The following is a 12,934-nucleotide window of genomic DNA, read 5'->3' on the forward strand; positions in this document are numbered from 1 at the left end:
GTTTGCTCTATCTATAAAAATTGTAAAAAAATGTATTAATTTATTATGTGGAAATAACTTACAGTTTACTGATTGCTTGATAAAAAAACTCAATATTCATTAACTTATCTTTAAACGACGAAAAATAGAGAATGAATGGAAAATTTCTGTTCTGTATCTACTACTGAAATTGAAAGAATGTTACTTTTCAAAACTGTACTCTTTATAAACTTATCATTCAATTTACATAAAAAAATTGTTTAATATTCTTTAAACATTGAAGAATAGGGTTTTACAATTGCCAGTGATGTAACGTAGATCGGCCTATTAATGGAACATGAGTGGCACTTTAATGGCAAAAATTTTGTATCTTTGATGGCAAATTTTTGCCATTAAAGTGCCACTCATGTTCCATTAATGGTCCGATCTACGTCACATCACTGGCAATTGTCTTTTGTTATTAAAGATTGATCAACTTTGCCGTGAATGTACCATTATTGGGCTGAGAGCCGGCCCAGTCTTAGAAAATTTAAAAATCTGACCATCGACGCCATCATTGGCCCAGCAATGGGACGTTTTGAACACCAGTAATGGCCCAGTAATTACTGCCAATTCTCGGCAGACATTACTGGGCCAATGATGGGCCCTTTTTGCAGTCTTGGCATTTTGCACTTGAGTTACCACTAATTCATACTCTCTCTCTACTCACTGGTCACTCAATAGACTGCCCACTGGTTGAAAGAAACCCTTTGAACAATAGGCCAGGTACTCGAGCGGGCCTCTCGTTTCTCTTCCTATATATATATATATATATATATATATATATATATATATATATAGTGGTTTTTCGAGAAATTAAGAGTTCTATGTCTATAAATATGTTTTTTGGGTGTATTTGGGTGAGATTATGTAAAAATAGTTTGGAAGAAAATATTATTTTTTTCAGAATTAAAATCGAGTTTTTTTCAGAAAAATTCAATTTGTAAGACCTAAAATTTTCGTTTCGCGTTTTAATGTTCTTTTTTAGGTTCGTAGTAATCCTACAAATGTATTTGAGCAAAAATTAATTGTTAAAAGAAGTCAAGGAAGAAAATTTGATTTTTTTCAGAATTAAAATCGAGTTTTTTTCAGAATAATTCAATTTTTAAGACCTAAAATTTTCGTACCGTGGTCTAATGTTGTTTTTTAAGTTTGTAGTAATCCGAGAAAAGTATCGCAGCAAGAATCGATAGGTAAAAAAAAGTGAAGAAAAAAAATTGAATTTTTACAGAATTAAAATCGATTTTTTTTCAGAAAAATTTAATTTTTAAGACCTAAAACTTTCGTTCCGTGGTCTAATGTTGTTTTTTAGGTTCTTAATAATCTGACAAATGTATTTGAGCAAAAAGTAATTGTTAGAAAAAATTTTTGAAGAAAATTTTATTCTTTTCAGAATTAAGAACGATTCTTTCAGAAAAATTCAATTTTTAAGACCTAAAATTTTCGTACCGTGGTCTAATGTTGTTTTTTAGGTTCGTAGTAATCTGACAAATATATTTGAGCAAAAAGTAATTGTTAAAAAAAGTCAAGGAAGAAAATTTAATTTTTTTCAGAATTAAAGTCGATTTTTTTCAGAAAAAGTCAATTTTTTAGACCTAAACATTTCGTTTTGCGGACTAATTTTGTTTTTTAAGTTCGTAGTAATCCGACAAATGTATATGAGCAAATATTAATTTTTAAAAAAAGTGAAGAAAGAAAATTTGATTTTTTTCAGAATTAAAATCGATTTTTTTCAGAAAAATTAAATTTTTTAGACCTAAAATTTTCGTTCCGTGGTCTAATGTTGTTTTTAAAGTTTGTAGTAATCCGACAAATGTATTTGAGCAAAAAATAATTGTTAGAAAAAATTTTGGAAGAAAATTTTATTTTTTTCAGAATTAAAATCGAGTTTTTTTCAGAATAATTCGATTTTTAAGACCTAAAATTTTCGTTCCGCGGTCTAGTGCTGTTTTTTAGGTTCGATGTAATCCGACAAATGTATTTGAGCAAATATTAATTTTTTAAAAAAGTAAAGAAAGAAAATTTGATTTTTTTCAGAAAAATTCAATTTATGAGACCTAAAATTTTTGTTCTGCGTTTTAATGTTCTTTTTTAGGTTCGTAGTAATCCGGGAAATGTATTTGACCAAAAATCAATAGTTGAAAAAAGTCAAGAAAGAACAATTGAATTTGTTTTTAATTATAATCGATTTTTTCAGAAAAATTCAATTTAAAGACCTAAAATTTTCGTTTCGCGGTCTAATGTTGTTTTTTAGGTTCACAGTAATCCGAGGAAAGTATCGCAGCAAAAATCGATAGTTGAAAAAAGTCAAGAAAAAAAAATTGAATTTTTTCAGAATTATAATCGATTTTTTTCAGAAAAAGTCAATTTTTTAGACCAAAAATTTTCGTTCCGTGGTCTAATGTTGTTTTTTAGGTTTGTAGTAATCCGAGAAAAGTATCGCAGGAAAAATCGATAGTTGAAAAAAGTCAAGATAAAAAAATTGTTTTTTTTCAGAATTAAAATCGAGTTTTTTTCAGAAAAATTCAATTTTTAAGACCTAAAATTTTCGTTCCGCGTTTTAATGTTGTTTCTTAGGTTCGTAGTAATCTGACAAATATATTTGAGCAAAAAGTAATTTTTAAAAAAAGTCAAGGAAGAAAATTTAATTTTTTTCAGAATTAAAATCGATTTTTTTTCAGAAAAATTCTATTTTTAAGACCAAAAATTTTCGTACCGTGGTCTAATGTAGTTTTTTAGGTTCGCAGTAATCCGAGGAAAGTATCGCAGCAAAAATCGATAGTTGAAAAAAGTCAAGAAAAAAAAATTGAATTTTTTCAGAATTATAATCGATTTTTTTCAGAAAAAGTCAATTTTTTAGACCAAAAATTTTCGTTCCGTGGTCTAATGTTGTTTTTTAGGTTTGTAGTAATCCGAGAAAAGTATCGCAGGAAAAATCGATAGTTGAAAAAAGTCAAGATAAAAAAATTGTTTTTTTTCAGAATTAAAATCGAGTTTTTTTCAGAAAAATTCAATTTTTAAGACCTAAAATTTTCGTTCCGCGTTTTAATGTTGTTTCTTAGGTTCGTAGTAATCTGACAAATATATTTGAGCAAAAAGTAATTTTTAAAAAAAGTCAAGGAAGAAAATTTAATTTTTTTCAGAATTAAAATCGATTTTTTTTCAGAAAAATTCTATTTTTAAGACCTAAAATTTTCGTACCGTGGTCTAATGTTGTTTTTTAGGTTCGTTGTAATCCGAGAAAAGTATCGCAGCAAAAATCGATAGTTAAAAAAAGTGAAGGACAAAAATTTGAATTTTTTCAGAATTAGAATCGAGTTTTTTTCAAAAAAATTCAATTTTTAAGTCTTGCTGTCTAATGTTTTTTTTATGTTCGTAGTAATCCGAAAAATGCATTCGAGCAAAAATCAATAGTTAAAAAAACTCAAGCAAAAAAAATTGATTTTTTCAGAAGTAAAATCGAGTTTTTTTCAGAAAGATTCAAGTTTTACGACCTACAATTTTCGTTTGGCTGTCTAATGTTGTTTTTTAGGTTCGTAATAATCCGACAAATGTATTCGAGCAAAAATTAATATTTGAAAAAAGTCAAGAAAAAAAATTGAATTTTTTCAGAATTAAAATCGATTTTTTTTAGAAAAATTAAATTTTTTAGATCTAAAATTTTCGTTTTGTGGTCTGATGTTGTTTTTTAGGTTTGTAGTAATCCGACAAATTTATTCGAGCAAAAATTAATAGTTGAAAAAAGTCAAGAAAAAAAATTGAATTTTTTCAGAATTAAAATCGATTTTTTTTTAGAAAAATTCTATTTTTTAGATCTAAAATTTTCGTTTCGTGGTCTAATGTTGTTTTTTAGGTTTGTAGTAATCCGAAAAATGTATTCGAGCAAAAATTAATAGTTAAAAAAAGTCAAGGACAAAAATTTAAATTTTTTCAGAATTAAAATCGAGTTTTTTCAGAAAAATTTAATTTTTTAGAACTAGTGCGTTTTCGTCCCGCGGTCAAATATGTTATTTTTTGAATTCGTAGTAATGTAAGAAATGTATTTAAGTACAAATTCTTCGACATTCATTGCGAACAGAACATATATTTAAAAAAAAAGTTTTTAACTTCTTTTCGAAATTTGTATGCTAAATTTTTTTAAAGTATTTTTTGTAGCAATATAACCTCTATAGAGGTTTTAAATTGAAAGAAGATAATCAAAAAAATTAATTGACTGAGATGCTTTCGTTATATAAATTTATATACATTACTTTTCTCGCATGACTGATAAAAATAACATTCTACTTTGAATCACCTAATTTCGTGTTAATAAAAAGGTATCATTAAATAATTATATTTAGTCTTACCGATAGACCTCTTGATTTGCAAATGTCCAGATGGCAATAGCCAATTTCTTGGTCACCGTTACAATTAGATATGGTGTATTTAAATCTGGTCCAAACATGAGGCTCAATGCTTCAAAAGTCGTTCTCGTCATTCGAAAATGAGATTGAAAATCTGTTAAGAGTTATACAAAATAAATAGAAAAATATGAATAAGTTTTGAGATATTTAAATCTTTAATTTTCAAATTAAATTTATAACTATACAAATTACAATTTTTAAATAAATCATCTTTTGATAGATAATCATAAACTTTAAATACAAGTTTTTGCAAGGAACAACAAAGCGACCTCCGTTAAAAAAGCTCCATATGGACGAAGCATTCACTTATGACTGATTTTTCGAAAATTATGAAAAGACGCTTCACGTGAAAAAATTTTTTGTAGATACCCCTTATAAATTGCAGGAAAATTTAATGGAGTTTCCATAGAAAATCATCAACAGTTTCTGCTTTTTATAAACATTATACAAATTCTATAAGTTTATATCTACATCTTCCGCAAACTTTTTTTACATAATATGTTTAAGGGGACATTCCAGTTCAAAATGTCAAAAAAATTGATTTTTTTTTGTTTTTATTTTCGGATTTCTTATAGTGTCAAGAATACTCTCCTAAAATATTATTGCAAAATTCGAAGTAAAACAAAAGTTATACATCCTTATTCTTCACCATGTCAAAGATGTTTTTGTATGCGGATAAGCAATCGAATGATTAAAATGTTTTCTCATTTGCATTTTTTAAAAACGACAAACAAAAATGTATTTGGTGTTGCTGATCACAAATTAGATATCAAATTTTTAAAATTCAAAATGGCGGATCCAATATGGCGGAAAAGACAATTTTTAAATTTTTTTTTCGTTTAATTTTTTTTTTCGTTCACTATATTCCATCCGCCATTTTTAATTTTGAAAAAATGATGTCATATTCGTAATCAGCAACCCCAAAAACCCCCCCGTAACGACTATCAAGCAAATTCAATGATTTTGAAAAAAAAATGTCCACCATATTGGATCCGCCATTTTGAATTTTAAAAATCTGATTCCATATTCGTAATTAGCGACCTCAAAAACCACCGAGTAAAGATTTTCAAGCAAATCCGATGATTTTTTAAAAAAATTTTTGAAACTTATGGACTAATCTTTAAAAATGCGTTTTTCTCAAAATGTCTTTTTTTGATGTGCTATTCTGTAACTTCACTTCACATTCACTTCACATTCACTTTACATTCACTTTACATTCACTTCACATTCACTTCACATTCACTTCACATCCACTTCACATTCACTTCACATTCACTTCACATTCACTTCACATTCACTTCACATTCACTTCACATTCACTCCACATTCACTCCCCATTAACTTCACTTTCACTCCACATTAACTTCACATTCACTCCACTTTTCACTTTCAATGTGAAGTGAATGTGAAGTGAAAGTGAAGTGAATGCGAAGTGAATGTGGAGTGAAAGTGAAGTGAATGTGAAGTGAATGTGAAGTGAATGTGAAGTGAATGTGAAGTGAATGTGAAGTGAATGTGAAGTGAATGTGAAGTGAATGTGAAGTGAATGTGAAGTGAATGTGAAGTGAATGTGAAGTGAATGTGAAGTGAATGTGAAGTGAATGTGAAGTGAATGTGAAGTGAAAGTGAAGTGAAAGTGAAGTGAAAGTGAATGTGAAGTGAAGTTACAGAATAGCACCCCCTGGTAAGAGTGATATCTCGAGTTCTTCTAAAGCGATTTTAAAAAATCAAACGGCGTTTGATTCAGCGTCATCATGCCTATAAGTGGAACCTCAAAAACTGGAAAATTTCCAACTCCCCTTCTTTTTATAAGAGAAATTCTGAATAAAAACACCTTTTTTGCTTATTTTTGGGAAAAAGTACTCTAAAAAAAAGGGGGGGAAGAAAATTCCACTTTTTTGAGGTTCCACACCTAAAGAATTATCTAACGAAGAGAATGTCACTTCGTTTTTGGTTTTATCTGTTTTAGAAAGTTTGGAATCGATCTTACCACCGAAAATGGGCATTTTCGAAAATGGCGTATATCGCCGCCATTTTGAAATAAAAATAAAAAAGAAATTTTTACAAATTCTTAAATAAATTATTTATTACATGTAAAAGAAATTTTTTAAGTAAATGTCATAGTTATTTTAATAATATATACTAAAAAAGCCTTCTTTTTGCCTGTTTTGAACTGGAATGTCCCCTTAACACTGATTGGAAGAATAATTTTGCAAATAAGTTGACACAAAAACCTTATAATTAGATTCAAATCATTATAGAAATCTTAAAATTCCAAAATAATCGCTATTTATTAATTTTGAAGAAAAATATTGAACTTCTTTTTACTCGTTTTTAATCATTAAATATTAAAAATATTCTATGTTGAAGTCGAAAACAAAAATTTTACGAGAAATTTCCAGAAGATAAATTTTCATAAAATCTTTCCACGTGAGAGGGCTAAAAAATTGAAAATCAGTCCTTGCCGGCTTAGAAAATAATAAAAACCAATTTAATATGCAATCGTATCTTTTTCACCGGGAGATATTAAAGATATTTGAATGTAATTTTTAATTTTTTTAATTAAAAATGAGTTCTAAGTGACATACAGTAATATGTAAACTTCTTTTAATGAAAATAAGTCTTGTTATATTATTTATACCTGAAAGTGAATATCTTGGGACCGTTTCTTCAAAAAAATCTTCAATTTTTGGATGTTCTTCTTTCTCTTTCAAATTTCGAAGACATAGATTAACGAGGTCATCCTCATCCTCCTCCTCATCGAAAATAACATTATAAGCCGCCATAGCCATCATTGCTATAACATTAACTTAATAAACAACATAAAAGTTAGTTATTCTGAACAAAATATTATATAAGGCCTCGTAAAATTTATTACAACAAAATATTTTATGATCAAAAACCATTTATTATTTTTAATAAAGTTATTCTTATATTGGCCAAGTGATTTCTGAAAGACAGGCTTCGCACTTCTCTACTAAAACCTATTTTTTACTACTTTTTTTACGATTAGCTACTATTTAGATACTTTCTTTTAAATTTGTGACACTAAACGATACTGTTTTCTTTTTTCTGAACAAATTAAAGATACATTATTGCTCTTCAAAATGTGGCCATTGCAAATATTTTTAATAAACTTTTAATAGCCAGCGTTTCCACCCACCCGTATAAAAAGACCGAAAAATGTTAAAATTTAAAAAAAATTCATAAGTCGATAAAATTGAAATCCGAGCTAATCTAGCAAAACTGAAATAAGTATTTTCTAGTTTTAATAAGTACTCTCAGAAACTAAAGTCAAAACTTAGTGCAAATGTTATGTGTTGCATTGTGTTATCGAGAAATATTTTCGAAAAAAAACCAATTGCTTAAAATAATTTTCAAAGAATTTTTTTTAAAGATATTAAATATTTTCTAAAATTTTGATAACATTTATTTAGAAGAAATAAATTATTTTCATATATAAGTAATAAAATCCAATTATTTTTTATATAATTTTAATTAGCTTATTCGATCCTAATTGAATTATTCTTTTAAATTTTTATAAAATCATTCAAAAAAATCCAATTATTTATAAAATTCTTTTTCAAAATCATTCGCAAAAATTCAATTATTTTTAAAAATTATAAAATGCTTCAGAGGATTTTAATTATTTTTAATAAATTTTTAAACGTAATTACTTTCAAAAATTTTTTTTTATTCTTCAAAATAAATCTATTATTGACAAAAGTTTTTGGAAAATCTTTGTTAAAAATTCAATTATTTTCATAAATAACGAAATTCTTCGCTGAAATCCAATATTTCTTATATCTATTTTTTTCAAAAGAATTTAATTATTATGTAAAATATGAATAAAATGAGTTGACAATTGTTTTGTGAAAAATTCTGGGATAATTCAAATATTAATAAAATTCTTCTGAAAAATTCAATTAATTGAATAACAAAATTTTCACATGAATTCAATTAGTGCTGCATTAGATCCGATAATTTCTCGGTTGCTTGGCAATCTCGATCGAATTCGAATCATGTGTATGAATGTAACTGCTCGTTATTTCATTTGTTTTAATTACTCTTTTCTCGTATGATAAATAAATATTTTCGAACGAGAAGATCGGAAACACAAAAAACTTCTAAGAAAATGGAAAATCGAATCTTAAACGAAAATCCAAGTACATCACGAGAATCATTAAAAAGACCTGCATCAAAGTATTTTCTATTCTATTATTATTATTATTATTATTATTATTAACACAAAAGATATATTATTTAAATTATGCAAGGTTATCTTTGGTTAAAATATTATTGCATCTTTTATTATGTATCAGTTCATTGACGGATATTTCAAACGAATTAATTAGTTCTTCAAATGGAGTTAAAAATTTATTCGAGGAAAAGCAGAAGAGAAGAAAAATTCTTTATGAAGTTTACGATTTCGATTATAATTCTGAGGAAAAATTTAAATATGCAAAATTTAAGCTGTGTTTAACAACTAAAAATATTGTTCAAGTTTTAAAAATGAAAGATGGGAATCAGAGATGCCATTGGGCGGAGGAATTTCATCCCCACTCTTGCACCATTTTACATTTAAGTCAATGTAAAATGGCGCAAGAGTGGGGATGAAATTCCTCCGCCTAATGGCATCTCTGATGGGAATACTACGGGAATAATGCGACATCTTAAAAATCATCATAATGACGAATACATGAAAGTTTATCCTGACTCCAAAAATCACCCAGTCACGTTATGTCAAGTAATTTTATTCTATTTAAATTTAAAGTAACAACCTGTAAAAATTTATAATGCAATGATAATTATTTTACAATCTTTAAATATATTTTAGAAATTTAATCAAGAAAAGCTAAATGAAATGACTGTGGAATTAGTAGTCAGAAAATATTTGCCAATTAATTTTTTCGATGATTCCATTACCCAAGAATATTTCGCATATTTAAATAAAAATGCAAAATTGCCGAAGAGAGAACAAATGAAATCGATAATAGAAAAGACGTTTGTAGAGAAACAAATCCATGTAAAAGAAATGTTAGAAAATAACAATTCTAAACTTTCCTTTAGTGTGGATGGTTAGACCTCGATTGCACAAGAATCATTTTATGGAATTGCTGGTAACATTAAGTGTATATTGTTAATTTACAACACTGTAGGGATTTTTATTTTACAGGGTGTCTACTCTTTTTGTTCGACAAAATTCCCGGTTTTTTCCCGGCTTTATCATAAATTTTCCCGGTTTTTTCTCATAAAATTTAAATTTATTGGATTTCGAACATAAATAAATCTACAAATGGCTTCTAAATTTCTTTAAATTTTTCGAAAATAATGTTTTTTTTAATAATTTTAATTAAATTAATTGAATCCTTTCAAAGAATATTATTACATATTTATGAAAATAATTAAATGTTTGCGTAGAATTTTATTAAAATTTTTGAAAATAATTGAATTGTGGAGAACAATTTAATTATTTATAAAGATAATTTAAATTTTGAAGAGAATTTAAAAAATTTTGTAAACATAATTGAATTTCTGCGAAGAATTTTATTACTTTTGAAAATAATTGAATTGTTTTTTAGAATTTTATGGCAATTTATAAAAATAATTGAATTCTTGTGAAGAATATTTTTAAAAAATAATATTCAAAATAATTTAGTAAATCTGAATAATTTTGCTATTTATGTAAATAATTGAATTCTTAAGGAAATTTTTTTTTCAGTTTCTAGAAATAATTAAATTTTTTCGATGAATTTTAATAAAATTTTTCAGAATAATTACATTTTTCGAGAAATTCGATTAAAATTGTATTAAAAATAATTGAAATTATGTAATGAGTTTTACTATTTATAAAAATAATTGAATATTAATTATTTTTAATAGAATGTAAAGAAATTGCAATTATTTCAAAAATTATCAATTATTTGTTTATAAAAATTCAATTATCTAAAAAAACAGAATTAAAAAATTTCAAAAATCTTATTTTTCAGAATTTTCAAAAAAAAAATTTGCAAAAATTCAATTTTAACAAAAAAAATTTAAGTATGTATCTTTTTTTTAAATTAACTAATAAAAGTTTTAATTATTAATCTTCACACAAAGAAACATGAATACATTAGAATGTGACTCTTTATAAAATTCAATTATTTATCAATTATTAAATTAAAATACTTTGAAAATTCGATTTGTTAAAAGTTTTTAATGAAATTCTTTAATAAATTTTATTATTTTCAGTTGCATTTCACGAAATTTCTATTAATTCGATAATTTTTTTAAAATTTATTTATTTAAATACTATATTTGAATCAGTGACTAATTTTTTATTATCGAATTAATTATTTTTAACTAATTTAAATTTAGAGAACAGTATAAATATCTATAAAAATTGAAATAAAAAGTATTTTTTGAAAAACAAAGTAAAATAATAAAACTTTTTTTTAATTTGGTGAAAGAATTCCCGGTTTGGCATAAAATTCCTGGCTTATTCCCGGTAAAATTATATTTCAGGCTATTTACCGGTTTTCCAAATTTCCCGGTTAATAGACACCCTGTTTTAATACTTTTTTCTCCCCTTAAATTGTAGAAATCCCTAAAATAATGTTTTTATACGTTTTTCTGTTTTTAAAAAATGATAATGAAAATATCACTATTATCACTGTTTTATTTATAAAACAATGTATGGCTATGTTGAAAAAAAAATTTTTTTTAAGGTTTAAAAACTGTTTATTTTCTTGAAACTTTAAAATATTTTTAAACTTTTATTTTATAAGTCAATTATTTAATAATTTTGTCAAAGTTATTTTTGTTTCTGAATCTTTTATATATCTTTTAACAAAATAATAATTTTATAACTTTTATTTATTATTTAATTTTATTTTTTAACTTTAGAAATATTTTGAAATAAAAATCCCATTTTTTACCAAATAGTATATAAAAAAACTACTATAATTTTCTATTCGTATATTGACTTTTCTAATCTTATTTATCTTTTATGATAAATTATTTATATTATAAATTATTTGGATAAAGGACAATACATAAATGATCCCTGGGTTCTTCAATCACTAACATTGGATCTAATACCATCTGATGGGTGTCATACTGGAAAGAACGTTGCTAAATTGTTTAAGGAGTTTTTGATTGAATATGGATTGGAACAAAAAGTACAGGGCATAACGCTGGATAATACGAATTCAAACAATACTTTTATGCACGAATTGGAAATGCTCATGATGTCGATAGATAAAGATTTTTCAGCAGAAGATATGCATTTTAGGTGTTTCTCGAATATTATTAATTTAGGTGTACAGGATTTTTTATCTCAGTTGAAACTCGCAAACAACTCTTACTTTGAAGAAAATGATAACGTCGATGACTGTGACAACTACCATACTGTTGAAACTACGAATTCTGAAATCGAAAGTGAAACAAACTTTCCAGATTTTTCCCACTCGGATTCAACACCACTTGTCAAATTAAGAAATTTATTTTTAAAACTAAAATATTCTGAAAAAATGCGTAAAAAATTGGAATGTTCTTGCGTAACTGTAGGAAGAGAAATGTTAGCTCCGAGTATTGATTGTACTACTCGCTGGAATTCATCGTGCGATATGATTGACAAAGGTTTGAAACTAGAAAAGGCTTTAATTTTGTTATGCGAGACTAACATAGATCTCCAATCTTTTCAATTAACAGACCGCGATTGGTCTCTTTTGAGAACGTCAGTGAAATATTTGCGACTTTTTAAATCTCTTTCCAATATTTTATGTGGAGAAAAGTACATTACGATTCCACTGGTTATAGTAGGATTTAACATGTTAATCGATAAATTGGAAAAATCTATTAACGATCTGAATTTAAGGAAAAATAAAAGTTGGGCTGAAACAAGTGTTGAAAGAGCTCTTCAATCTGCTTACAATAAATTAATGAAACATTATTCAAAAACAAATTGGATATATTGTGCTATATTAATGTTGGATCCACGGCATAAAGAAGAAACCTTTTATATAACACCTTGGGGTAAGGAGATGGCGAAATGGGCAATAGAAAAATTGGAAGAAATCTATAGGAGCAGATATTATCGAATCGAAAATAACGAATTGGAAAAAAGTCAATTAATCGAAAATTTAGATAGTGACGATGAAATTAATCCATCTTCGCTGTTCACATCTAGTGATCAGAAATTAAGTACTTCTCTTGTCGGTAAAGCTGTTAAAGAAAATTGGCGAAACGAAATCGATTATTATTTAAGTTTAAAACGAGCGGATAAAAATGAAAATGTTCTAAAATGGTGGCAACAATATGAGCACAAGTTTCCAAATTTGTCGCGGATGGCAAAAGACTTTTTGAGTATCCAAGCTACTTCTGTGCCAGTTGAGAGGTTATTTTCACGTGCTTCTCTCACAATAAGAAAGCATAGAAACTCATTGGGAAAAAGCACTGCACGTCAACTTTTATGTCTATACAGTTGGACTTCTCTGAACCAGTTTTCTGTTTTTAAATTATCGACCTAA

At 26.3% G+C, this 12,934-nt stretch overlaps 1 protein-coding gene across 1 annotated transcript; it reads left to right on the forward strand.

Annotated features, from left to right (window-relative positions):
* The first annotated feature begins 11,935 nt into the window (after positions 1-11,935).
* LOC122505063 (zinc finger BED domain-containing protein RICESLEEPER 2-like) lies at positions 11,936-12,934 on the forward strand. Its single transcript, XM_043616483.1, has one exon. The coding sequence runs from the start codon at positions 11,936-11,938 to the stop codon at positions 12,932-12,934; it is 999 nt and encodes a 332-aa protein (XP_043472418.1).

The sequence above is a fragment of the Leptopilina heterotoma genome, unplaced genomic scaffold (genome assembly GCF_015476425.1).
Source record: "Leptopilina heterotoma isolate Lh14 unplaced genomic scaffold, ASM1547642v1 Lhet_338, whole genome shotgun sequence".
NCBI lineage: Eukaryota > Metazoa > Arthropoda > Insecta > Hymenoptera > Figitidae > Leptopilina > Leptopilina heterotoma.